The following is a 27390-nucleotide window of genomic DNA, read 5'->3' as shown; positions in this document are numbered from 1 at the left end:
TTACGTGTCACGGCAATAAGGAAATGAGCCAATTAATTATTTTTGACTCATCTCCTTCTTTACTTAACACCACAGAATTTACGTCTGGCGGCTCCGGGATTTTGGACCAAAGCAGTCTAAATTGTAATTATAAAAAGTTTTTCTTTAAATAATTTAATAAATAAAGTTTAACATGAAAATATACTTATATTTTCGATACAAATTATTTATCTTTCCCACCACTTTTCTTCTATTTCGTTTTCACCATATTTTAACTACAGCTGCAGCGACGCTGGCTTAGTTCCTCAACAAAGCCAACAAAGTGGTCAGCAGAAGAACTATACTAGGTACTGCGATGGTGGCTGATCCTCGGACAGCAGAGATGATGTTGTCTGCGCGGTCAGAGCCCCATTGCATGTTGGCGCGGGCTGAAGTGATAGCGCTTATGCCGACGTTGTACTCCGGAATCGAAGCCTGGTTTGCCAGCAGCCATTCTTCCATCTAAAAGAAAAGGAATTAAATAGAAACAAATAAACTTGGCTGCCAAGTCTGTTAATCTAAGATCTGGTAGCACGGTTGCCTTGGTCTGAGGATGAACTCTGGTTGAGTTCGAAACGCGTCAGCGGCCATTGGTGGGGATAGTAACGTTTGAAGGAATTTGTGTGTGTTCTAACAGTGTGGAGGCGGATGAGCTAAATGAACACACATTTGTATCATAGACTTAGCAATCGTAAGCCGCGCGTGAGCAAAGTAATTGCTTTTAGTTCATTGTAATGAAGCTCCGCAAAGTAACGCCTGATTCAATAAATCATCTGATAATCTTCTGATTGTTGCAATAGATGGCTGTTAGAGTAGCAATAAAGTCTATGGTCTTTTGAGTTTTTGTTATGTCAGTACTGTGTTTTTAACCCCCGACGCAAAAAGAGGGGTGTTATAAGTTTGAGCGCTATGTATGTCTGTCTGTCTGTGGCACCGTAGCTCATAAACGGGTAGACCGATTTGAATGCAGTTTTTTATTTGGTTTCTAGCGATGGTTCTTAGACATAACTTATCAAAATCGGCTTACCCGTTTTTGAGATATTGAACTTTGAAGTGAAAAAGTCGGGGGTTTTCCAACTTATGTATGTTTTTCCTTCGTATCTGACAGAATAAAGCAGCTAAACTGTGCAAAACCCTGTTTTACTCAAGAATATCATCAATGGCACATACACCATTGAATAGCGTATGCATGCGATTTCCATTTTTAGCCGGTTGGTCGGATTCCCAGTGTTCAAGTTGGTATGGCGCCTCTAGTGCGTACCCATATTGGAGGTGTGGGGTCAAATCTGATACTTTTTTTCATTTAAAAGAATGAAGAACTTTGCAACTACATTTCTGATATAGTAATCATTGTGCTTCCTTTTTCGGATGATAATAAGGTGTGTAAAATACTCACTTCATTGAGACCCTCCTCGTCCAAATATCCAGCCAGATTGGATATGATATTGTCAAACCAGGCGGGAAGGACGACACTGCAAAATATTATTAGATCAAAGTTTCATGCAATAGTCACTTGATTATATTTGAAAATACTGCGTTAAAGCAAAGTGGGCCTGTAGGTGTTCCTTATTAAATTATGGGTGTCTTTCTTCGTAGTATTTTATCACAATTTACGGATTACACAAGTAAGCAAAAATTAACGAGACTAAAAATGAATGAAAGTAACTAAACATGAATCAAATAATCATAGCTGAAATCATAAATTCAGTTTTGAGATGTTACAAAAATTTGTTGTAAATATAAAACGACTTTTGAGAACATGTCAAATATCAGCCAGATTGCAAAGAAGGACGACACTGCAAAATATTATTAGATCAGTTTCATGCAATCTTGATTATATTTGAAAATACTGCGTTAAAGCAAAGTGGGCCTGTAGGTGTTCCTTATTAAATTATGGGTGTCTTTCTTCGTAGTATTTTATCACAATTTACGGATTACACAAGTAAGCAAAAATTAACGAGACTAAAAATGAATGAAAGTAACTAAATAGATGAAGATACATATCAAATTTTAATCAGTAGCTGAAATCATAATATTCATAAAATTTTAAAAGTATATTTTTTCTAATGAGAACATGTTACAAAAATCATGAACGCATGAGTTGTTGTAAATATTAAAACGATCTTACTAAGTTCAACAAATATGTTAGAGGAAGATAAAAAAATCTTGATCAATAACCTCATCGATCTGTTATTGTCTTCCCGTATGATGCAGGCGAATTTGAAAAATCGATAAATGTAGTTTTTTTTTAAAGTTAAACCAAATTCTCATCATCATATCAGCCGTAGAACGTCCACTGTCGGACGTAGGCCATAAGTTGGTGGACGTCCTACGCTGCTCTTTGCCGATCCACAGTACCTATCCATTCGAGAACTTTTCGACCCCGAAGCAAATAAAATCAATTTGAAGTAAAAAATATGGTGTGTTATGATATGAATCAACTAAAACAATTAATTTGCTCACCCGCGACTTTATGATAGCTACGCTCTAACATCTAATAGCAAAGTATACGGTTATTTTGCTCTGAAGATGAGCTATGGTTGAGTTTGAAACGCGTCAGTGTAGTGTGGTGGTGGTGATAGATGGGTTTCTGTGATTTATGTGTGTTCTTACAGTGTGGAGGTGGAGGAACTGCATGAACACTTATGTGTTGCATAAGCGTAGCTATCCTATTTAAGGTCGCGGGTGAGCAAATTAATTGTTTTAGTTCATTAATATGGACCTCCGCAAAGTAACGCCAGATTCAATAAATTATGGTATGTTATGGGTTATGGGCGTAGGTGGGAGCAAATTGTAAGACGCAGACCTATTCATACCTAAATTGCATACTAAATATGATAAGTACGTACGCTCTTCTGACGTCGTCGATCCTTTCCTTGAGGAACTCTAGAGCCAAGTTGGCGTTGGCGCGGTTGCCCATGTACAAGAAAGTGAAAGCGTTGACCCTATCCTGAGCCTTCACGTCATCAGTCAGGATCTTCTCTAACATCCTGAAAATAAAGCCTTAAATAATATAGGTTATAAAGACGTTGAGCTAATTTAAATAAACTAGCTGTTCTAAAATAGTACTGACTTCAAGAAAAAGAAGAGGTCACGTTCGGTTGATTTTTTTATGTTTGTTACCTCAGACCTCCATCATTTATGAAGTGCTATCATATTGTACAGGAAAATTTGCTAACCTGGATACAGACAGCCGTCGTCTTCGACTTTGGGCTTCTAATAGAGTCTCTTACTTACCGCTCTTAAGACATAATAATGGTCGAAACTTACTCTATGCTGTCTACATTCAGGACGGGATTAAGGGAATTGACTGCCAACCTTCAATTATGAAGTGGCGCTATAAAAAATAGAAAACTTACTCGTTAACAGCTTGCACATTGCTGGTGCAGCCCAAGGCGCGGAGCATGGCAACAGAGTCACCCATGTTGTTGGAGTTCAGACGGCGCTGGTAGAGGAAGTTCCAGTCTTGGTAGTCACCTGCTTTCAGACCCTCGCAGAACACGTGGCGCCGGAGGTTCGGGTTCACGCTAAAGATTTAAGTAAAATTAGTTTTTTGTAAAAAATCCCTTTTTAATAGTGCACAAACAAATTTTTGCATTTTTGAGATTAATATTATTTATGAGATATAATACTCCGCTACTACTAGTATTCCTCTGCTTGCACTTGACCGATTTTTACCCAACTTCTCCACGGAGAGTTATTTTTCTTTGTCTATCTCATCAATGTAGGTGTACTATTATAGCTCCAATAATCACGTCAATTACTCCAATAAATCCCGGCATCATAGCGTGACCACCAGCCATTCACAAAATGGCGCCAGTAAATACCAATCGTCGGTAATGCCTTAATATCCTTAGGAAATTGAGTGCCAAGGATGTGGAACATCAATTTTACTAAGCGAACCTAATTGCGCGCTTTTGATCAAATTTAAATGACGTCGTGAACATTGGTAGAATGTACAAAAATTTTGGCGGTGACTTAAAACAATTCAAGTGCACACGATTGAACAGTTTAAGCCGGTGTTGCTATACAATTTAATAATAAGTATTTTTTAAAATTTCTATTTTATTTTAAGTTAGTTTTCAGATAAGGTCCTCACTGAAAATCAGCGCTACGGCTTGCCGTGGCATTATGCTGAGTGGGGACCTGTTTAGCGTCATGTATGTCTTGTATTTGTTCTATGTTTGTTTTTATGGCGTTAAATAAATGTATTTTCTTTCTTTCTTTTCTTTCTTTCTTTCAAAATAAGCATGGCCTAAAAGAACTTTACTATGACAAATTTACAAAAACAAATGTATAAAATACAAAAAAAGCAGGCAGGCAGGCAGGGGTAAGTACAGGCGAGAATTCCAGAATTTTAATTTAAAAAAATATATTAAAAATAATTAAAAATTACGAAAGTAAAATAAATATTTTTTTAATTTAAGAGAGCCATGTGATATTGTGGGGCACAAGTAGGTGCTGACTCAGCGTCAGTCAGTCAGATACACGTTGTATTTAGGTAGTGCCAGCGTCTCGCTAAACTAAATTTTGATGTGTCAAATTTATTTATTTATTTTCGAAGAACCAACAGCTATAAATTATAGAATATTTAATTTTATTTTATGGTAACAATAAAGGCAACTAGGTACTTATACGATCTCTTAAGTAAAAAAACCCAAACAATCAATTTAGTGGAAAAAAGTGTACATTCTGAGATAAAGGCTAGGATGATGAAAAATCGAATTTATATTTTTTTTATTTTTGACAACCCTTGCACATTTACGACTGCAGCGTGAGTACATAATCATTAATCATACTCGGGCTGCGATGTCATTCGACATTGGTTAAGTCATTTCCAAAAAGTTAAACAGAACTGTAGTTGTGTAGAAATATAAAAGAGTTTCAACTGTCACCTTTTTGCTATAAAATCCTAAAAATTACGTGAAACCTTTAAATATACAACAGAACTCACCTCACACCATTGGTTCTCAACGCAGTCCATCTTGCGCGTGCGTCGTTGACGCAGCCCTCGTGGCCGATGGAGCAAGCAAAAGACAGCACGAAGAATCTGTTCAGAGTCCTGGTGAGGGACTCGCTTGGGATGACGTTGTAGCCCAGGTCAGCGATGACGGTGTCAAGGAAGGTGTATACGAGGTTCTAGAGATGGTAGATGATAATCATTAAGATAAATCATTTACTTAATTTGAGTAGTAGAAAAATTTAAGCAAGTTTAAAGTATTTCCTTGAAAGGGAAATGTGAGGGAGACAATTGTTATTAGTAGAAAGAGATACTGACGATGGCAAAGACTAAAGTATTTTTTTATTAGTATTTAGATTTCTCCATCAACAATATTTGAAGAATATAAAAATATTAAACGAACGGTAGAATAATTGTCAACCATTAACGTAACGAGTCAAAATCGAAATTTTGCTAGTAAAACTACCTTGTGTTAAATTGTACTAGAAATAAACTAGATTTAATACGTGAGTAATCAGGATTAATTTCATTAAACATGCACTAGAAATAGTCAACATTCAATGAACATGGGAAACAAATATGTGCGTTATAAGTAAATACAATTAACGAATCAAATATCACAACTCACATCGTACTGCTGCAGCATATTCGGCAGATGGAGGAACCGGTTCCTGAGCCAGTTAAAACCAGTAATAGCCGGATACCACACGTAGTAGCTGTCCTCGTCCTTGAGGAAGTCCAGGACTTGGAAGCCGAGGGCATACGTCATACGTTCAGATCGCATGAGGGCGAAGACGTCGTCAACGATCTGGAAAAAAGTTTTAGAATGATATGTATGAAAAATCATGTAAAACACATTTAACCCTTAATAAGGTCCCATTTATTGGAGCATACTACCACAGAATCAAAAGCAGCTATCGAATACCTGACAAAGAATATTTTTAAAGCTACTCGTATTTTCAATAATTACAATGGAAATTGTGACGTATTTTGAAATGAATAAGGTTCAGTTTCCAACTCAATTCAAGTGGTCGCTAAATCGCCTCTGCCTTAAGAGTTAAAACATGCAAATTTTTATTTTTGCCAATACATTAGAATACTTTAATTTCTTAATAATACGTTTCGTAATTATATTTTTTTAAATAAGCTTTTTTACTGACTGAACATTTTGTTGACTGCACTTGTATTGTGGTACTGAGTATCACTAAGCAAACTAACATAATGAATGTTATAAGTTAAATTGCAGTTTTATTGTCAAAAACGCACCCAAAAATACTGTTGAATTTAAAATTATACATAACTTGATAAATAAAGCCTTTCAAATAATTTACCTGTGCTCTGTTTAAGTAGTGAATGGAATGGCGATCGCTTTTCAGGGCAGCAGCCAACAATTCCCAGTTGTAAGTGTTATAGTTCACTCGGTATAGACCAGCTAAAAGAAGAAATAGCGTAGTACAGCGCAGCGTCTAGAATAATTCGGATCAACGAGTTGCTAAAGAAGATTTACAACAGATTATCCAGATTTCAACAAAAAATAAATAAATAATGCCTTTACTTGCAATGTCATCCAACCTATATTACTTTATGTAATCCAAATTTCAAAACCTGAAAGCGGATCAAATTAACCAATAATATACGAAGTAGAGTTAAATAAAAAGCTTGTAAAAATATACCTATAGATATGCCAGTTACAGACACATTTATTATGTAGTCAATTTCTTTTACCAAACCAGGATGATGTATATACGAATTAATATAAATACCTGGCGACCGACCTTTGCTCGCTAAATATCGATGATAAGCGTTCCACAAATAAGACCAAGCTAGATCGATTAGTCATCCCCGAAAACACCTATATACCAAATTTCATCGAAATCTATATACACACAAGAATTGCTCGTTTAAAGGTATTAATTAGATAGATAGATGACTAGGTAAGACATTATTCTTTCGTCGTGCTTGTCTATTGTCACCTTCCGTGAAGTCGCCAAACGGTCACAGCGGAAGACCAGTGTTGGCCTGCTCGTCCAACACTATGCTGAGCTGGGACCGTTTCACGATTTCGCAGACTTGTTTTTTTTTTCATTTGCTTTTTATTTTTAACCTGTATACTGCATGTGCTGTAAATTTTTGCGAATAGTGCATAAATGTTTCTTTCTTTCTCTAAAACTGCCAAAATAGTATAGATGAAATCGTAAGCAACAACTACGATAGTATAATTATTATTTAAATAGGTTCACGCAAAGAACGACTGACAAGTCTCTGTCCTTTTCAAAACTTTACATTCTCAAAGCTACAAACACCAACGTTCAAACTTTGTGTAGGATTTGTAATGTGACGTAATGTATTTTAGATGTAGGAGGATATTTTGGTCACTGTCAAGCGTGTCCGACGATTGGTTCTCGGAGTGGGATCCACGTGAAAAACTTTAGCCAAATAATATCGCGTTAGTGATACATACCCCTCTGTTGCAAATTGAAGATGACCCATTCATGTGTGCCGGCAGTTTTCTGGATAGTTTCAGTGCTGCCCGACATAATACGGGAAGGCCTCAGGTTGTCGAAGTCAGCGGTCGTTTCAGTGGTCCACGTTAGAGGAAGAGGCCAGACCTGGCTGGTTGGTGTCGCAGTTGCGCTGATGAAGAAACGTTCCTGGAAGATTAAGTTGGCAGAAGCTACATTCCAAACATCTTTCAAGACTAAATCCAATCCCGGCATTTTTAGTACGCATGGATCCTTCATTTAGCATGTTGTATCGTTAGTGTTTTTGTATTCTGTGACTCTTTATTACTAATATAAAGACTCAAACCTCTCTCAAAGACTAGGAATAGCAGTTCAGAGTATAATATTTTCTAGCACCCATGCACCTGGCTAAGAGTGATGACGCCGCTGTCCATGTTGACATCGACATTCAGCACAGGATATCCTGGCTCGTCGACCCAGTACTGCATAAAGTCTTCAACGTTCACGTTGCTCACTGTCGTACCGTCTTCACGGACCGCACGTGCGAAGGCATCGTATAGATCCGATGGGAACGCATGCTCGTAGGACCTTGAAAGAGTAGGTATCTTAGTGCTAGTTATGATGGCTCTGACTGGACTTTTCTATTGGTAAATCGCAAATCGAAGACATAGTACATAAATAATAGTGCATAGTAAGTACATATTAAATAATAGAAAGTAGGCAAGAACTGGATGAGTAGGTTTAATAAAATAATACGAAAACAGCGCAAGCTCCGGCCGTGGCGAAAAAGAAAACAATAAACAAAAATAATTTAAAATGTAACCATGTAACTAACGAAGTGTTAACAAAACAATCTGCGTCTTTTTTTAATGTCATTTATAGAGGTATATTTTTCTCACCAAAACACCTTAAGCTTTTGAAGATACAGATGAAAGCGTTCGCTTACTTTTTTTTATTTGTTGTATAAAATCTTGCATCTTCAAGATAGATTTTTTTTTTCACTAGAAGACATTGGAATTAGTTTGATATAAGAACATATCTTACTTGTCCATCAAAAACAAGTTCAACGCCTTCTTGAAGGTAGCTTCGGTGAACAAGTACTTGAGCATCATGAGGAAGGTAGCGCCCTTGGAGTAGCTGATGCCGGTAAAGTGGCCAGTGACTTCAGCGGGGCTGTTCACAGTATGCTGGAGAGCACGAGTGGCGGCGGAGGAATCAGCAGACAACGCTGATTGCACGTACATGATTTGGAACTGATCTGCTAGCTCCATTTTCTCATCAACCTGTTAAAAATTACATCATATAGATTTCTCTTTCTACTTCATGAGATAGACAGAGTGCTGGGAATACATTTTATTTTATTTGGGGCATCAAGAGCAATACAGTTAATTTAATGTCATTACTAAAGAAGTTTGAAGGTAAGGAAATGAAACAAGCCACTGTTTACAATTATAGTCATGAGCAATTCACTTATCGGTGAAATTTGATGCATAATCATTTTAAAGTCCGGATTGGATAATTTGCCAAAAAAACGACGGATTTATTTTAGTTCAAGTATTGCAATAAAAATTTAAATATAATTTAATGCTTAATACATTTTTAGCATGTTTTTGAAATGGGGTTGGTATAAAATCTCAAAATCTGAACCGCTAAATTTAGATACTTAAAATATGGACCGGGCGTTAATAAAGACTGTGATGTAATTTTTGAGGATACCTGCGGGTACTTTGTACCAGATACTAAAATTTCAGGTGCAGTGGTTAATGCGAGCGAAGCAGATAAAGGCTAAGTTGTATATAACTTACGCCATCCATGGCAAAGTATTCGAAGTAGCTGGCGAAACCCTCGTTGATCCAAACGTTGTCCCACCATCTGCAGGTGACGAGGTTCCCAAACCATTTGTGAGCCAGTTCGTGGGCTGTAATGGTTCCAATGTACATCTTGTCCAAGGCATTGGTCTCACCCTCCTCGTACAGAAGACGAACCTCCCTGAAACAAAAGCATTAGTTGTATTTCTTGTCAAAAAAGGAACTCTTTTATTTAGTAATATAAAGTCTTTAAAATGAAGTAGACCACGATTAGTTTGAATCTTTTAAAACTTTTTTGGTCTTTTTTTGTACAGAACCGTGCTATTAGAACTGTGCATATTTACTCACTAAAAGAATCGGTTCCAAATACTACAATTAATTGTGCAAAGGTCTAGTTAATTTTAGTTCTTTGCTTTGAATACACTAGCGCGTATCTAAATATCTGTCTGTGACAGCAATGTCGCAGCACTTTCTGAGTCGGCGCCTTTTCGCGGCTGTGCCGTGACAACTTAATTTATATGCAACAATTTTAATCGTTTGTTTTTGAACAATTGTCATGGCATGTTTGTGAATAAAGTTTTTTATCTATTTATCTATCTATCTATGTCTCGCGTGTCTATGGATAGTTTGCTCCCGTTTCAATATAAGGTCCGTTTCTTTTTTTGTATCTCACTCAGACACCGTCCAGTTTGATTCAGTTTTCGCTTGGCTGGTCGGTCAATCGGAGCTTTTTGGAATATTTTGAGCCCATTTAGTTTGATTGCTAACTCTAACTCTTCTTAGTATAAAAATGGGGTGGAAATAATTCACTCTGGTACAGTATCATGAACTAATTAACTATTTGTTTAGTACTTAGTTGTACTACAAGAGCCTAGCTAGAACTGCACTAGTATTGATGTATGTCCGGGCCCAATCTTGTTACGTAGAAAGCTACGTGTCGGAACTATGATGGTCTCAGTATGACACGGACTAAATTCTAAAGGGAGGACTGAATCTTAAAAACGAACCTGTAGCTTACGAATCCCCAATTTTCCGTGGCACCAGACGCCCAGTCGGGAACGGCAATCTGATCGTTCTTCATATCTTCTCCCATAGTATAATAGCCGATGTCCAAGTAATCCTCCAACCACTTCGTTACTGGTGGTCCAACTTCTAAAGCGTACTCCCCTTGTCCGGCAGCGTTGGGTCTACCAAGGATACGATATGGTCTTTCGCGATCATGGTTGTCAGCAAGAACTGCAAATTCCTCGCTCACGTGGAAGGATATCAAGTAAGCAGGCATCCTGGGTGTAGTGTGGAAGACTTCTCTAATGCGGTTTCCAAGGCTGCAAAATGAACAGAAAATGGAACTTGAACTTTAGTCACAATAATTATTAAATACGTTTTTTTAACACATTTTACACAGGTTTGCGTTCGACCATAACCATGCCTGATGGTTAGCAAAGATGTGGAATAAAATGCAGCACATCACATACATACTCGTAATATAATGACTTTTGATTAGACAGTTTTGATCGATCTAATGATACTTCTATTGTTAAAAACCATCTAGTCGCTTAGCCTACAGAGAGAACCAAAGAAATATACTTACATTCATACATACGCTCAAAAACACAATCCTCTATGGAGCAGTCAGTTAAAAAATAACCCTACAAATATCACCTCACGTCAAATTGTCACCTCTTGCTATATACTTCTAGCATAACCCACTTTATATTGTGTTGGACTCTCTTACGTGAGTTAGAATAGGTTTCCGTGAAGTTCAGAGGCCTGGTGATGATCATCGTGAAGGTAGACTTGAAGCCAGGCTCGTCGAAACACGGGAACACCTGCCTCGAGTTCACGGGCTGCAGGTGGGTTGCAGCGTACCAACTGTAGGTAAAGATGATGAAGATGAAGATAACTCTTTGTTTACAGATGTGCTGAAGACCATAAAATATATATCTTTTCACGGATATGCTATGCCTGGGGATCGAAGTCAGAGCAAAGAGCATCGGAAGTTACTTTCATATTTATAATATAACGTTCATCGCGATTCCGCGGGAACTACGCAATTTTCCGGAATAACAACTATAGTTTAATATCCTTTCCAGGGATTCAAACTATCTCCATAATATAAAATTTCATCTTAATCATAGTCAAAATACCACGCACAGGACTTATCACGCTAACACACACAAGTAAAAATTTTTAAGAGCACTGTACAAGAGGGTCCACTTCTATTATCCCTACATGTACCCTACCTTATTTCTACAGGAGCACTTAGGTTACGACTCACTAAAATTGCGTAGACTACTATCTCTGGCCAAATTTTTAATCAAAATTGTAAGAAACCAGATCGATAGTCTTCATCTCGTTAACGTATTTGTGCGCATTTTTGTCCCGGACCAGTATATTCGTGTACGGCGTCACCCGCTGTTGGCGGTGCCGGCGAGGTGCACGCGAGCGCACGCGCAGGCGCCGGTCGCGCGCGCGCTCGCGCTTCTCATCTCCGTGCTCGTGGCGGCGCCGCACCTAGACTTGTTTGCGAGCACTGTAGGGCGCCTGATGACCGAGTGCAAGAGAGTGGCGGAAGATCAGATGCCTGCGAGCTCTATAGCGTAACTCACCTAGATATTATCGTAAGTATTTAAAGTTTGTGCCGGTTTGGCTTTAGCTGTAAGGGTACAAATGTAATTTTAATAAATAAATAAAATAAGTAATATTTACCTCGAGGTTTCGGCAACATTACAGTGGCCGTGGTCACTGATGACGGTGGTGATGTGGTGGGGCACTGTAATGGTACCGAAACCTCGAGGTAAAAATATTACTTGTGTGTGTGTCCTGTGCGTGGTATTTTGACTATGAGTGAAAATCACGAAAGTAAGACATTATTTCATCTTAATCAGTTCAACGGTTTATGCTTGAAGAGTTAACAGACAGTAGGACAGCCAGAAACACAAACAGACAAATACGAGTAGATGATACATGACTTAGTCTGCAAAAAAGTCGTTTATCGAGCGCCCTTGGGAACAACTTTTTTTTTCGGTACAAAAGTACCCTATTTATTTAATTTGTTCTTCTAATTATATTGTGTTTCATATAAAACTGTATGGTTCAATCAATCGGTTCAGTAGTAAGGGCGTGAAGTTGGAACAAACTCACGTCCTCATTTATAATATTAGGAAGGATGTATATAAATTAAGTCGTGTTTAGATTTTTATTTAAGACTGGTGAAATTAGATAACCTTGCGTGGTTGACATTGACCCATCAGATATGAATTTGCATGTTGTTTGTGTGTAATATCGTCATTTGGATTTCCCGAAGCTGCCCCAATATCCGAGGTCAGTGGCTATCTTAGTCCAGACGCTATTTATGATAACGAAATCAAATCAATAATTAAATGATTCAATAAAACTATTTCTCGTATGAACCTATCATACTCGTATAGAGTTGTGCTGTGTTCGGTTATTTTTAAGGTGCATGTTAGTTAAGTAAGTCTACCCGCTTTTTGTTATTTGTTGAAGCGGTAAGGAGTGCGGGGAGGGGGGGGGCGAACTGAAAATCAGCGCTGCGCAATGCAGGCTTACGCTTGCACTCGCAGCAAATGCTGAGTCCGCTCCTTTTGCCACAAAAAACTGTCTTCTGGTTAGGTTTAGTGTAGGTATGTTTTTTTTTTTTCAACTGTTCATTTTTTTTTTGTGGCAATAAATGATTTCTTTCTTTCTTTCTTTCTTTCTGTGTAGCTTTTTTGTCTCCGATTTTTAGGGTTCCGGAGCCAAAATGGCAAAAACGGAACCCTTATTGTTTTGTCATGTCTGTCGGTCTGTCCGTCCGTCCATCTACTAGCATTGTCATCAAAATTATATATCCCTAATTACTTTGTTTCAAGTCAATGCCATTAACTGTTGAACAATTCCGTCCTGCGGAGACGATCTTGGCCAAATCACTAGTATTTTACTACCGAATCATAATATCGTTACTAAACTTGCAATTATATTTGCCGAATTTCAACAGTGGTCGAAAAGAGACAGCAAATTTTTAAGCCCCAATTAACGTAGGTACGTTCGTTACATAGTAACGTTGCAGTTAAAAAAAATCTAGTAAAAAAAACCTGACGTCAATCATAATTTTATTATTGAATCAAACTGTTGAACCTTTTCACCGAAAAAGTCACGATGATATCGCATAATCGCATCGAGATTTATTGTGAAATAGTTCTAGGGTTGGAGAATAACAGACGTACTGTAGCTTTAAAAATAAATGTAGATACTTACTGGAGCCTGCCATCACTGCCGGTATAACTTCCCCTGAAGACACCTCTTGACAAAGGAGTCTCATTGATGTTACCAACGTAAACGATGTGGATGAAGTAGCTCTCTCCATTGACCAGAGTAAATCCTTCCTTCAGATTGATCCTGAGGAAGTGGTACTGCCGGATCCTTTCGAAAGGAAGAGTTTCGTTCAAAGCAACTGGTCTTCCCGCTGAATCAGTGAGAGTCACTGAAGTTATGGATCGTACGTTCTCTTGCAGCGTGATGGACGTTAGATTGTCGTATTTGGGCTAAAACAACAGTTTTTTGATAATAATTTATGAAGTAATTATACATCATCCAAATCAAATATTCATTGAGCCGTGGTGGCCTAGTGGTTTGACCTATCGCCTCTCAAGCAGAGGGTCGTGGGTTCGAACCTCGGCTCGCACCTCTGAGTTTTTCGAAATTCATGTGCGGAATTACATTTGAAATTTACCACGAGCTTTGCGGTGAAGGAAAACATCGTGAGGAAACCTGCACAAACCTGCGAAGCGATTCAATGGTGCGTGCGAAGTTCCCAATCCGCACTGGGCCCGCGTGGGAACTATGGCCCAAGCCCTCTTGATCTGAGAGGAGGCCTGTGCCCAGCAGTGGGACGTATGTAGGCTGGGATGATGATGATGATATTCATCATCAGCTGGAAGACGTCCACTGTAGTGATGTTAGTATTGTGGTATTTGCAGACGACATAAACGCTATTATTTCCGAAGTCAGTGACTTCATAGATAATAATAATTAATATTAAATTAAATAAGAAGCATGTTCCTAATTCCCTAGTCAGCATTATAATATTTTAAACCTTCAAAGTTAAATAAGTACCTAGTAGTCTAAAACTAAAGTAATAAGTGCAATTTACTCGTAGTTATCCCTAATTTTATTAAAAAAAGGTTTTCTATTAATGTTGACTTTTGTTCGGTTTCTTTTTTGCTGTTTTTTTTTTCAGTTTATTTTAATTAGTGTCTGGATACCTGTAAGTGGTCCCAAAGTGGCTCAAATTTTATGGTATTGTTAATTTGTGTGCTAGAATTGTGTTCATAATATTCTGTAATATACATGTCATGTTTATAGATATGTATTGTCCGACACAATGTAAATTGTTATGGAAACAAATATACTGAATATACTAATGGACAAAGGCCTCCCTTTATATTGAACGAGAAATCAACTAGGTTAAGGAGGTTATTACCAAAATATAGAAAAAGTCCTAATTTACCAAAATTTACAAAAATCTTTTACAGTACACCTTCGCTATCACAAAAAAATGTACCAAGGACCAAAATAAAATACTATAATAAATTGACACAATATGTCTTGCATAAACGTAGCTATCATAAGGTCGCGGCTGAGCAAAGTAATTGTTTAACTTCATTATTATAAAATGTAATCTATGGATGTGGACCTCTGCAAAGTAACGCCTGAATCAATAAAATATGACTTAAAAATCCCAGTTCAAACGCTTAAAAAGTCCAGAGAGTTGAAAATAAGCTTTCCCTTTGCTATAGCCAATTTTGGTGGTTCGTAACACGTGGGGCATAAGAAAGCTTACCAAACTACGGCAAGCCTGTAAAATCATCTATTTATGCTGTAGTTAAATTTACCTTAAGTTCAAAGGTCATTTCTCCGTCAAAACTCCATGCCGGCTTGTCACCTTCATCTTCGAAGTAAGGTATTATTTCAACTTCGTGATGTATAGGATCGAATTCATCAGGAATGCGATATATAGTTCTGTCTACTTCATTTCTGTATACAAGTTCTTGGATTTCTTCTACGTCAACAGGAAGCTCTGCTATGGCTACTGTTAGAAGTGCTGGCAGCACTAGGAGCTTAAGGAGTGACATGGTGCTGAAATTATAAGTGTCCACTAGATAATCTAAGATTTTAACAGTGATTAGTAAATTCCTGATTGACTTACCGACTCATCAACGCCAAGCCCAATCGTTAGGACTTAAAAGCAGAATTCACGTAGAGTCTTAATTAAAGATGGGATTTTTCTACGAAGCCTACATAGGTACACACGTACGTAGTACGTACGTAGTTGTACGTAGTATTAGGCACAACTTTTTAAATAAGATAGGGAGCAAATTCAGGTGGGTCACCTGATGTAAAGCAAAAGCAAGCCGCTAACTATATAGACACCCATAACGTAAAGATCTTCCTTTAACAACTTTAAGGCTAAGGGTGTAACCATGTGGGAAGGCTACATGGTACATTAGGAACTTCATCATCATCATCATCATTTCTTCATATCCTATCTTGTCCCTCTGCTTGCAAGGCCATAGGTCAAATTACCAATAGAATGACGTAAAATTACTTTTCGCTGTATCATTGCCACTTGATTGTAATCACGCGATATGAATTACCGTAACAACGCCCGTTACTTTACTTACAGATGCATAACAACGACAATTTAGGATCTATTCATGAGTATAATTTTTTTTTACCATCCACGCTTGTAATTGAATTATATCGTAACATTGCAAGGACATTTCTACAATACGAAATAGAGTTACATAAGAAATAAATTGCAACTTTCCGATCCTTGAAAATAATCTTTAGTAAGCTTTTGATAATATGCTCACATGAGGTATTAACAAAAGTGTCAAGCTATGAAGGGGCTATTGCAAATTCATCGTGAGTCGATTCGAACTATCTTTAAATGTAATGAAAAGTACTGAGTATAGATAGTTTAAATTGTTCAATAGTTGCACGCAATAACTCTAATGCTAGGAAATAAATTAAAACAAATTATAGACTAAGCTTTGCTTACCTTCCTATTGCACATCAGTCACCAAATTAAGGATACAATTGAAACCGTACTAATCACAATATGATAAGCTTTATAACTGTTATCTAAAACGATAATGTACTACTAAATAAAGATAAACCACCAATACGTCTCGATTAGGTATTTTTCGTTATCTCATCAATTTGTAATGAAAGAGGTATGCGTATTCCAGGAAATTAAAAAGAAACAAATCATATTAATATTAAATTTTATTTAAAAAAAAAAATCATTTTTTACTTATACCAGAAAACATTCAAAAAATATAAAGCCAGGGTTAGTAATCAAACCCTGATCTTAGTCATTCCGAGACCTGTGATATACCAACACACAATTCCTCTCGTATTAAATTTTTCTACGTCTGCTAGAATCAGGTTGCAAACTGCTTAACAATCCTCGAGGAAAATTCATATACAAACGACGAAAACATTGAGTTTTAAGAAATCAGTTTACAAACTATTGTTTTCTCAAGCAAAAATAGCCAATAGGGATAAAGTAAGTAACGTGGCGAATGATGTTACTACCCTAGTAGCGTCATCTCTTGTTGCGCCTAGGATGACGTCGGCATTGGCTGTACCCCAGGCCATATTGTTCCTCGCTGAAGTAATGGCAGATATAGCAGAGTTGAACTGAAGAGTGCCCGTTTGTGTTGACCGCAGCCACTCCTCGTACTAGAAAAAATCATTTCATTTACTTACAATAGGATCCATAGTACGAGTATGGCATAGTTATTGGATGTGTAGAATTGTATCAAAACATGAACATGTATCAAATTTCAAATCAATCTGCTTATAAAGTAATTTGTGTAACTTTTTTATTGTTTAAATAATTGAACTGCTTAAAAAACTATCCACAACATTCAGCTTTTATAAGCTTGTTTTTCACACCAAATTTCTAGTTAATAAAATGATTGGAACGATGTATTTCACATTGCTTTTATTTTGACAGTAATATTATTTTCCCTAAATGTACTGGAATGACTGAAATAAAATAAAAGCTTGTAAAAACCAATCAGAATCAGAATCAGAACAGAACAGAAATTTCGTTTAACATAGGTACATTGGTATTGGTCTTAAAATTAAATCATGTTGCGAACACTATGTAGCAGGCGTATTATATATATATCCCATGCTTCACTAATTAATACAAATATTACAAATAATAAGAATGCAGCAAAATGTTAATCTATAATGTCAAATACGCATTCATGCAACAACATTAATGAATATTTAAATTGAAGGGATAATCCACACTAAATATGATAATTAGTAAAAGAATAAAAAAATAACAATGTCAGCGAAATTTCAACCAAAACCAATCACAAATAATGTAAGACAAGAAGAGCAAGTTTCATTACAACTCATCGTCATTTAAAAATTGTTGTATGTTGTAGTAACATTTCTTAGTCAGCAGCAACTTGAATGCTCTCTTAAAGCGTGCAATGTCTAATTCCTTAAGAGTATTCGGAATTTTATTATATATTTTGGTGCATTCCTAGAACACTTTTTCGCATTAAAGCTGTTACGCTGTATGGCGTAAATGCAAGATAATAAGTAATCTTGTTTGATAAACTACTTATCAACAGATTTATCAATGTTAACGCATAACTGGAAAAAACTTTTACAATTACTTAATTTAATCTCATCATTGATTGTTGTTCTTAATTATTTTTTCAATTTTCATACCTCAACTAACTCAGGTTCTTCAAGATATGCTGCCAGGTTGGACAGGCATGTATGCACTGGTGTGGGAGGAGCGTCTTCGACATATCTGTTTAGAACAAAATAAAATAAAAGGACACGAAATGTTAGAAAACTAATCTAATCCGAAAAACCGCCACCTCATCTGCGCGAAAATCATTAGTTGCTGTGCTGCAAAAATTGGTTACGAAAAAGTCTAATTTTTTTAAACAAATAAACCTAGTCCTTGATATATTTAATTGAATTGGTTTAGGTAAAGTTTTTACCGAGAGCGAGTAAATTGAAGCGAGTAACGACTGCAGTTACAGCATCTACGATAAAATGATGATTTACGAAAGATACAGTAGCAGAAACTGATGAAAAATTTGGAATACAATCTCTTTAGAATTAGGTCGATGATGATGATGATGATATCCAACATAAAATGGTCACTTACGCAACTCTCATCTCATCAATGTTGTTCTTGACGAACTGCAGCACGGTGTATGCGTTTTCCTTGTTTCCAAGGAGCGCGTAGTTGAAGGAGTTGGCCTTGTCGTGGGACCTGACTTCATCAGTCAGGGTCAGTTCCAGATATCTTGCAGCGGAAAAAAATGTTCCATTTAACTTCTATTAAGTACGAAATACTTAATCATCAACTAAGTAAAGGCTTGACTCGGGCAAGTAACGTTTGTGAAAGATTATATCTATGCAAAAATATAGATATCTTTTAACTAATTTTGAATATTCCAGCAGATGATTCTATTGTGATTTTTTGATTATGGTTTAATTTTTCTATGCACTAATCGAATACATTCAAAGTGTACCGCGTCAATGGTGTGACTAAATTTGTAATAAAAAAATCACTGAAAAATCTTTATAGGGCTGTTCAGTCAAACTAACCAAACCCTCTTCTGAAATATTTTGCAATATTTTTCAGACAGCCTTATAATCAGACTGGATTTCATTTCTAGTCAAAATAGATCTAACTAAAAATACAGAACCAGAACAAGTAATAGGAGAAGTACTTAAAACGATACTACCATGATCAAACACGACTAGGTTACGTTTATGATTGTATAGCTTCTTTCTTCTGTTAATTTACTATACTCATATCATAACCGAGTGGTCTGCTCTTCGGTTGAGGATTGGTAGCGAATCTTTATAACGAATTTCTGGGGTAAATAGTGGGGTTGTTTCCAATTGTCTTCTTACCACATTGCTCAAGTTTGTAGTAAGATAGATGGCACTACTACGCTCTCACCTTAAAGCCTTCAGTCACCATTTATGATACGGGAAAAGATTGGTCCCTAAGTATTCTAACACCGTTACCTGGTCAGAAGCGCCGGATCTCTTGTAGCTCCCATAGCTCTCAGCATCTCCAACTTATCGTGTGCGAGGTTTGACGCGCGAAAACGGGACAAGATGAAGTTGAAGTCCTGTTGTCCTCCCTCTCGCACACCCACCACGTACACGTTACGACGGATTCCACCGGCAACCCTGATGATCAAAGGTCATTATTTAAAGCTAAAAAATGATGATCGCGACGTCATCGTGAGGATCGCGGACAACCGGTAAAAGCAGTTGGCAAGTTGTGTTTCATTGTGGAATTCTAAGATGGATGGTGATGATGATGAAATTACTACAGCCATGACATAATATCATCCTAAACATCTTTGGGAACAATGTTGTTGAGAATTTACTCTCGGCTCGGGCGTTACAGTATTTTCCTTTATGGTTAGTGTAAAGTGATCATGTTCCTATTATAATAAAAAAATGGCCAAGCTTGTGTCGGACTCACAAACTGAAGATACAATGCTAATGTAAAACACAACACAAAGTTAATTTAAAACCTAGAATAGAGATTAATGGCTACTTGCTGGAAACACATAAATCTCGAGTTAGCGTTAAGATCAGTTTAGTAGTGTCTAATTGTATGGAACTGTCAAGCTTAAGCCTGGATTAACTACTAAATCTAGATTTATTTTTTCCTGCAAGACGGCCTTAGAGATTTGTTGCTCAAATGGAAACTACTATTAAAATAAATAAATAGCTGGTTCGTATTTATCCCAGCGGATCGCACTTGCGGTCCAAAAGAGGTGATGTTCTTTTTGTCTCCTTTTTTTTACTGTTAATTTCTTGTGTATTATGCTATTTTATGTTAAGTTGTTTTTTTTTGGAGGCGTTTTATATATTTTTTTAAATTGCTTGTTATTGGTAAATAAATATCATGTCAAGCTTGTACTACTACGGTACTCTTAAAAGAAGTTTGTGCCCAGCACAATGGGTGGAATATGAGATAATGAGGAGGATAACGATTTAAACATTCGTATTAATCATACAAATATCTGCCTTGACTGAAGACTGAACCTCATTGCAATGCATGATTTAAATAAAAGATAGCTATTAAGCTTACCATGCATTATTGTCTCTCAACGCAACGAATCTATCTCTAGACTCAGCAACACATCGCTCGTGGCCAAGCAAGCAGGCGAAGTGTAAAGCAGCTTGACGGTTCATGGTATCAGTAGGAGTTTCTGTGCTAAGCACGTTGAAACCAACGGTGTTTATGAGATGTTGCATGTTGTCTAATACGAATGCCTGAAAGAGGATGTAAAAATTGATATCCTGGTGTTTATAGGTCATAATCGTAATATATGAAGGCTGAAGACAAATTTTCAAAGGTTACTGTTCTCCTAGTGACTAAAGACGAATACCCATAGAAATACGTGTAAAAATCAAGCACAGACAAGCAAAAATAGACTATAGCAAGATTGTGGCTTAAAAATTGACGAGAATCATAATTTACTAAAACCTATAAACCCAAAATGGCGATAATAGCCGGATAAAGGAAAAATTGCTGTACGCACATAAAAGAAAAACTTTCAAAACCTGGTTTGCGAAGATATGAAGTACCTTAAACTATTAGAGATATCCAAGTACTAATAATTTTTTAGTCTGATGAGCGTTTTTAGAAGTCAAACACTTTTACAAACTACTTTTTTAAAATAACGTAACGATAGTAATGTCTATATTTACTTACGTCAAACTCAGCTTGCTTTTCAGGCATGTGCCTCAATCTATTCCTGAGCCAGGTAAATCCAGTGATGGCAGAATCCCACACGTGCATATTGTTCTCGTTGCGAAGGAATCGCAGGATGTTGAAACCGAAGCTGTAGCTCATCCTCTCAGACCTCATGAGGGCAAAGACGTCGTCGACAACCTAAGTAGTGGAATGGCGGTCAAATTGTTGATTTCATAAGTAGAGCTTTATCCAAAAACATTTAAATTTATGGGTAAACAGGCGTGTGTTAGAGTCCTGTTCAATCAATGTAGTAGAGATAAGCACACCAATATTCATGAAACTTGAAACTGTCAACTTAGTTAATAAAGAATAAGAACTTACTTGTGCTCTATTTGCGTAGTGAATGGTATCTGGTTCATTCAATAATGCTTCGGCAATTAAAGCCCAAGTCCGATCATCGTAGATAACTCTGTAGTGACCTGAAATATACAAAAAGTATATTAATATAATACAAATTTCCTATTATTATTATTTCATTATTTAAAGTTAATTTGTATTCCATAAATATTCCCTGTTATGATGATACATTTGCTAAAGCGATACTTGGAAATCTGTGTACTATAAATGACCGGATCAGTGATCGTGTTGTCTAAGGCCTGGGCGCTCACAGTCTCATTCACCATCTCTTTCTACCCTCATCCTTCACCTTGTGATAGAAAGAAGCGGTAAAAACGATTGCTTTTCCAAATGTGTTAGACAAGAAGGATTCAGAAGTAGCATTAAAACAAAATGATAAGCCTTGATACGTAGAAGAAGTAGAAGAACAAGGGTTACCGACATTGCCAAGCGAATTAGTTCGTTGAAATGGCAATGGGCAGGCCATACAGCACGGAGAACAGATGGCCGTCGGGGCCGAAACGTTCTCGAGTGGAGACCGCGGATCGGCAAGAGCAGCGTAGGACATCCACCAACGAGGTAGACGCATGACCTGGTTAAAGTCGCGAGTTTACGGCGGATGCAAGCCGCTTCTAACCGAGGTAACTGAAGGTCTATGGGGGAGGCCTATGTCCAACAGTGGGCAGATATGATGATGATGATAAGCCTTAAAAGAACAATTGAGATGCCCGATTTTAATGCATCTTTAGCAAAAAGCTTACCATGCTGCTGGTTATTGAAAATGACCCATTCCTCGCCAGCGGTCTTGCTAAACTCCAAGGTTTCTGTTGTCATCATTCGAGTAGGCTTCAAACTTGTGAAAGTAGGACTGCTCTTTGTAGTATATGTGATGGGGATGGGGTAAATTTGTCCAGTGGGTGTAGCGCTGGCACTTAAGAAGAATCTTTCCTGGAATCATTCAAGTTTTTGTTAACAAACTCGACTTTTTTCATATGAACGATCCATTAATTCTACTATTATTATTCTCAAAATAAATTACTTGTTTCAAGGAAATTAATCCAGTGGAGTGATTTATATCCACTTGCAGAATCGGGTAGCCAGGTTCGTTCACCCAGATACGGTAATATTCAGCGAAGTCAAAACCTTGGTATTCACTCAAAGTGTTATCAAGTGATATCGCGTCAGCAAAGGCATTGTAGAGATCGTATTGGTCTGTAGGTTCGAAAGCACTGGAACAATTGAAAAAGTAAATAAAGTATTTTTAGAACTGAGTAAAAAGTAAATTAGAAAGAAAAAGAATACATGTATTTATTCACAACAACACAAGACACAACCAAATGCCCTATGTAAATATGATATTTTGACGATTCTAATGATACCTTATATGTTGAAAACCATCTAGCCATTTAGGCTACAGAAAGTACTAAACAAATAAACATACATACAAATATACATACATACACTCGAAAAGCGTATTTAACCCTAATTAAGCAAGCGGGCAAAAAAGAACTTGGTAGGTATCAGTTTTGCATTATTAAATACTGTACTTAACTATCACTGTTAAAACAAATCAACAGTGCCTCTTACTTGTTCCTGAGGAAAATTGTACAGGCTCTCCTGAATGTGGCCGGCGTGATCATATCAGCGATCATTCTGAGGAAGGCAGCGCCTTTGGAGTAGCTGATAGTGCCAAAATGGCCGGTAACTTGCGCTGGGGTGTTGACATCGTGGTTAAGAGGAACAGTACCGGTTCCAGAATCAAAGGATAGGGAGCTTTGGAGGTACCGGGAGTTGAAATGGTCATCAAACTCGTATTTGGAGAACATCTGAAAATTAAAACAAGGGATTGTTACTCAAGTCTCTACGCATAGCTGTAGCTAGCAAGCGAGCTATATTTTATTCTCGTCATCATATCTGAGACTTGAGGACAATTTTACTACGAGTACTTCGTATAGATATTAAACCGAACCGAACCGATAATGAACCTACTATTGGCTCGTTAATGGCTTCGTTATATATGTACCTATACTAATGCCAAATTACAGTTTCTTATTGCTAAGAGTCTTAGTCTCTAAGCCAAGACACATAAACACACAGATAAAAAGACAGACGTGGTGAGAGGATAAGGGTTCATTTTTGTCATTTTTAGGGTTCCGTACCTCGAAAGGAAAAAACGGAACCCTTAATAGGAACACTTTGTTGTCCGTCCGTCCGTCTATCTAGACCCTTTTTCTCTGTGCGCGAGTCCGACTACCTCTTGCCCGGTTTTTTTATTACTGAAACTCATATAGTCTGTCAAAAAAGAGAAGAAATTAAAAAGTGGCAACACTGTAGTGTCATCCCTTTCTAACCCTGTCAAACCAAAAAGGGAGTGGAAGGGAGGGGAGTGTTGCCACTTTTTAATTTCTTCTCTTTTTTGACAGACTATACATGATAATTATATTACCTCATTAGTGGCAATGTATCCGAAGTAGCTAGCAAAACCTTCATTGATCCAAGTGTTGCTCCACCAGTAGCAGGTGATGTAGTTCCCGAACCATTTGTGAGCAAGCTCGTGGGAGACCAAAGTGGCTGCGTAGTGCTCGTTGGACATGATCGATTCACGAGCGTCCAGAGTAAGGTAGAGTTCTCTGTGAAATCAGAACTTGGGTAGTGAATCAAACTTAAATATAATAACATGTGACTATCCAATCATTTGAAAAAAGGCTTTAACCAAGTATTAGAACGAGGCACGTTTCTTCAAAATTATATTTACTGTGTAGATAATACTTCGATGTTTATTACAAAATAATAAAGATAAAATTAAAATGTCTTTAAAGGCCGGCACAGACCAAGGACTCTCATTGAGTTGTTGGAATCACGGGCGGAATACTATGGAAGCCATCTTAGAGCGCATGAGCACCAAACAAAATAACTAGGAGTAGAAGTGGTCACCCACCATGACCGAAATCGGTCGGATCATCAACATCATACTTGTTTGCCTTCCTCTCATATTAAAAAAGGATAGTTACATTTTTATGACAGAAACAAGTTCTCGGAAATAATTCTAAATTGTATTCTTTCTCAGATCTTGTGTAAGTATATTGCTCTCATATAGTCGTGTCGATCTTTTCTTCACGATTAGAAATACGAATTGTTTACCTACCCTAGATGTTTAGCGCACAATAATCTGTAGCTATTATATTACCTGTAGCTAACCATTCCCCAGTTCTCGGTACCGGCGGAAGCCCAATCGGGAGAAGAGATGTGGTCATTCAACAAATTAGGATGCAGCGTTTCATACGGAATTTCGAAGTATTCATCAAAGAACGTCGTCATCTTGACAGCCAAGTCTAAGGCATGGTCTCCGAGGCCAACGGTGTTGGATCTGCCGATGATCCTGATAGGTGGACTGAATGAAGTGTCTTGGGCGATAACTGTGAATGACTCGCTGACTAAAAAGGTGACGAGATATGATGACATCTTAGGGGTGACCATAAAATTGTCGCGCCTTCGGCCGTCAGCGAGGCTGTAAAAAATGTGATTATTTTGAACGATTTGAAGGGCTCAAGGTTTTGGTTTACATAAGTTTTATTAATGGTCCATGGTTGGAACATTGTTGTTAAAATAACATCTCAAACAAATAATGCGAAATTCATGATATTTTACACAAATTATCAAATTTCATAACAATGACAAGTAAACTTCTATCTCAGCAATTTAAAAAAAAGGATAAGTCACAGTAGTCAAAATACATACACATCAGTAGATCCAATGCGGGTATTGGAATAGACGCCGTTATAGCTACCGGGTCTAGAGAGATGGACCTTAAAGGTAGACTTGTACAGAGGCTCGTCCCAACAGGGAAAGGCCTGCCTCGCGTTATAGGGCTGGAAGTGGGTGGTTGCGTATACTCTGAAAAATTAAATAAATAAAAGAAGGTGAGACACAGAGTAAGTGGTAAGTTTGTAGTATTTAATACAAACTTGATCTTTTCGTGATATCAGACCAAGCAATTGAAGAATAAACACCGGATACAACGAAAAGAACGGGGATACTCATACAGAAAACGTAAAATTTTCGTTCTATCTCCATAACGTTTGAACATACAAATGTAAACTCGGAATGACAATAGACATACATATATTGCATATCAACACATAATAAAAATCGGTCAAGCGTTAGTTGGTCTCAGGTTATTTGCAGGCAGGCTATTTGTCTGTTAGGGGCTGTACTCTGTGAATACACAGCTTGATTTTTTTAAATGAACTAATGATTTTTTTTGTTCAGACTGTACGGTTTTTTTAAATCTGTAATCTTATTATGATCAAAGTTTCTACCCATGTTATTTGAAAGCATTGTATTTACCTTTCAACATTATTAGCGTCAGTGTAAGCTCCTCTCCAGATTCCTCTTTTCATAGGACCAACGTTCATGGTGCTACTGTATTCTATGTAGAGAACATATTTCTCTCCATTGGTTAGAGAATTAGCTAAGTTAATGATAAGGAAATGGTACTGAGGCTGTAAAGTAAAGGGTTCATTAACATTCACAGCCACTGGGCTCCCGGATTCTGTTAGTACGCTGACGGCGATTATTCTGTCAACGTTCGCATGCAGCACAATTTGAGTTACATTCTCTTCTACGACCTGAAAGAGAATAGAGAACCAGTTAAAGAGTATTTAAATAGAGTGTGTGATGGAACCGTGGAATATGATAGTATCAGTTGCAGGAGGCGTACGACCAGTGTCATCATCATCATCTCCATATGTATATGTTCCATTTCAGGGCACAAACCTCCTTTCAGAATGATTGGCTTCACGTTTAGTTCTCGCGTGGCCCCAGTGCGGATTGGAAACTTCAAATAAGCTAATGGTAAACTTTGAATGTAATTTTGCACATTAATTTCGACCAACTTAAAGGTATGAACCTGAATTTGAACTCACGATTCTCTGCTTGAGAGACCATTATGTCATATCATAATTAAAAGACACCACGACGTTCTTTATAATATTTTGTAAAAAAAAGCAAATATTTCGCAATGTGAGCGAAATTTTAACTATTATTATGTAGTTTATGTTAATAAAATTACAAATTCTTACTTGCACAACAATGTACTCTCTGCCATCGTAACTGAACGGCCTATCAATCCTCTCGGCGAAGTATAAATCAATGTAAATGTCGTACTCCAACGGCTCCACAGTATGAGGAAGACGGTAGACTGTCTCTGCATTAGCGATCACGTCTGATGATGGTGTCAGTGGATCAAGTTCCCTTTGCAAGGAGATTGGATTATCTGCCTTTGCAAGCGCTAGAAGCGCTAATACCAAGGCTGCAAACACTTGGGACATTTCTGCAAAAAACACGTTATTCTTCCAAGATATTCTATTGAGTGATTGACTGTTCTTTAAAGTTGATTGGCAATAGTATTACCTACTAGCTGAGATGGAGTTAGAAGTTATATTCGTTTTACTTGACATAACAGTTTCAAATGAGTTACAGTTAATAGTATTACGCGTTGTTACTAGTTACCTTTAATAAGCTTCCTATAGCAATGATTCTGATGCGTTGAAATATCAAGAGCTCAGTAAATGTATTGCGGTCTACGTCACATAAAATATAATGTCTAATGTTACTCCTTTAATAGTAATACAGTATTTAAAATATACAAGTACTTACCTTAATAAAAGTGACCTAATTACGAAACTGAATTTTTATTTTAGCCAAAGGAAAAGTACCTAGTATAAAAATTCGACAAACCTGACAACGAAAATGTCCTCAACACTGAATAGACGTAGATAAAGTGGCAATAGTAAATATTTAATTAAGAACTAAACGGTACAATATCAGATTAAAAATTATCTTATATCTTAAGCCATTTTATCGTAATTTATTGATGAAAGATTAAGATCAATAAAATTGGAAAGGGGTAATGATTAAGAAGCATGATTTCTTATATTTTCTAGAATTCAGAATTTTATCTTT

The 27390-nt window shown here is 37.1% G+C and overlaps 1 protein-coding gene across 1 annotated transcript; it reads right to left on the bottom strand.

Moving 5' to 3' along the window:
• Positions 1 to 137: 137 nt before the first annotated feature.
• LOC141427216 (uncharacterized) lies at positions 138 to 27213 on the bottom strand. The gene is made up of 32 exons (XM_074086440.1): positions 27166 to 27213; positions 26508 to 26758; positions 25774 to 26054; positions 25165 to 25320; positions 24614 to 24934; positions 23873 to 24056; positions 23014 to 23252; positions 22466 to 22655; positions 22188 to 22374; positions 21412 to 21509; positions 21049 to 21228; positions 20422 to 20606; positions 19338 to 19505; positions 18463 to 18603; positions 18012 to 18096; positions 16800 to 16997; positions 15143 to 15367; positions 13506 to 13792; positions 11661 to 11792; positions 10929 to 11120; positions 10256 to 10603; positions 9246 to 9429; positions 8485 to 8723; positions 7845 to 8028; positions 7440 to 7629; positions 6310 to 6410; positions 5607 to 5786; positions 4973 to 5157; positions 3378 to 3545; positions 2868 to 3008; positions 1415 to 1490; positions 138 to 480 (listed from the first exon to the last, which is right to left on the bottom strand). The coding sequence occupies exons 2-32, from the start codon at positions 26754 to 26756 to the stop codon at positions 277 to 279; spliced, it is 5898 nt and encodes a 1965-aa protein (XP_073942541.1). The 5' UTR covers positions 26757 to 26758; positions 27166 to 27213; the 3' UTR covers positions 138 to 276.
• Between the last annotated feature and the right edge of the window lie 177 nt (positions 27214 to 27390).

Source organism: Choristoneura fumiferana, chromosome 4 (genome assembly GCF_025370935.1).
Source record: "Choristoneura fumiferana chromosome 4, NRCan_CFum_1, whole genome shotgun sequence".
Taxonomy (NCBI): domain Eukaryota; kingdom Metazoa; phylum Arthropoda; class Insecta; order Lepidoptera; family Tortricidae; genus Choristoneura; species Choristoneura fumiferana.
The sequence above is the reverse complement of the archived record's forward strand: the minus strand, read 5'-3'. Positions and strand labels throughout refer to the sequence as shown.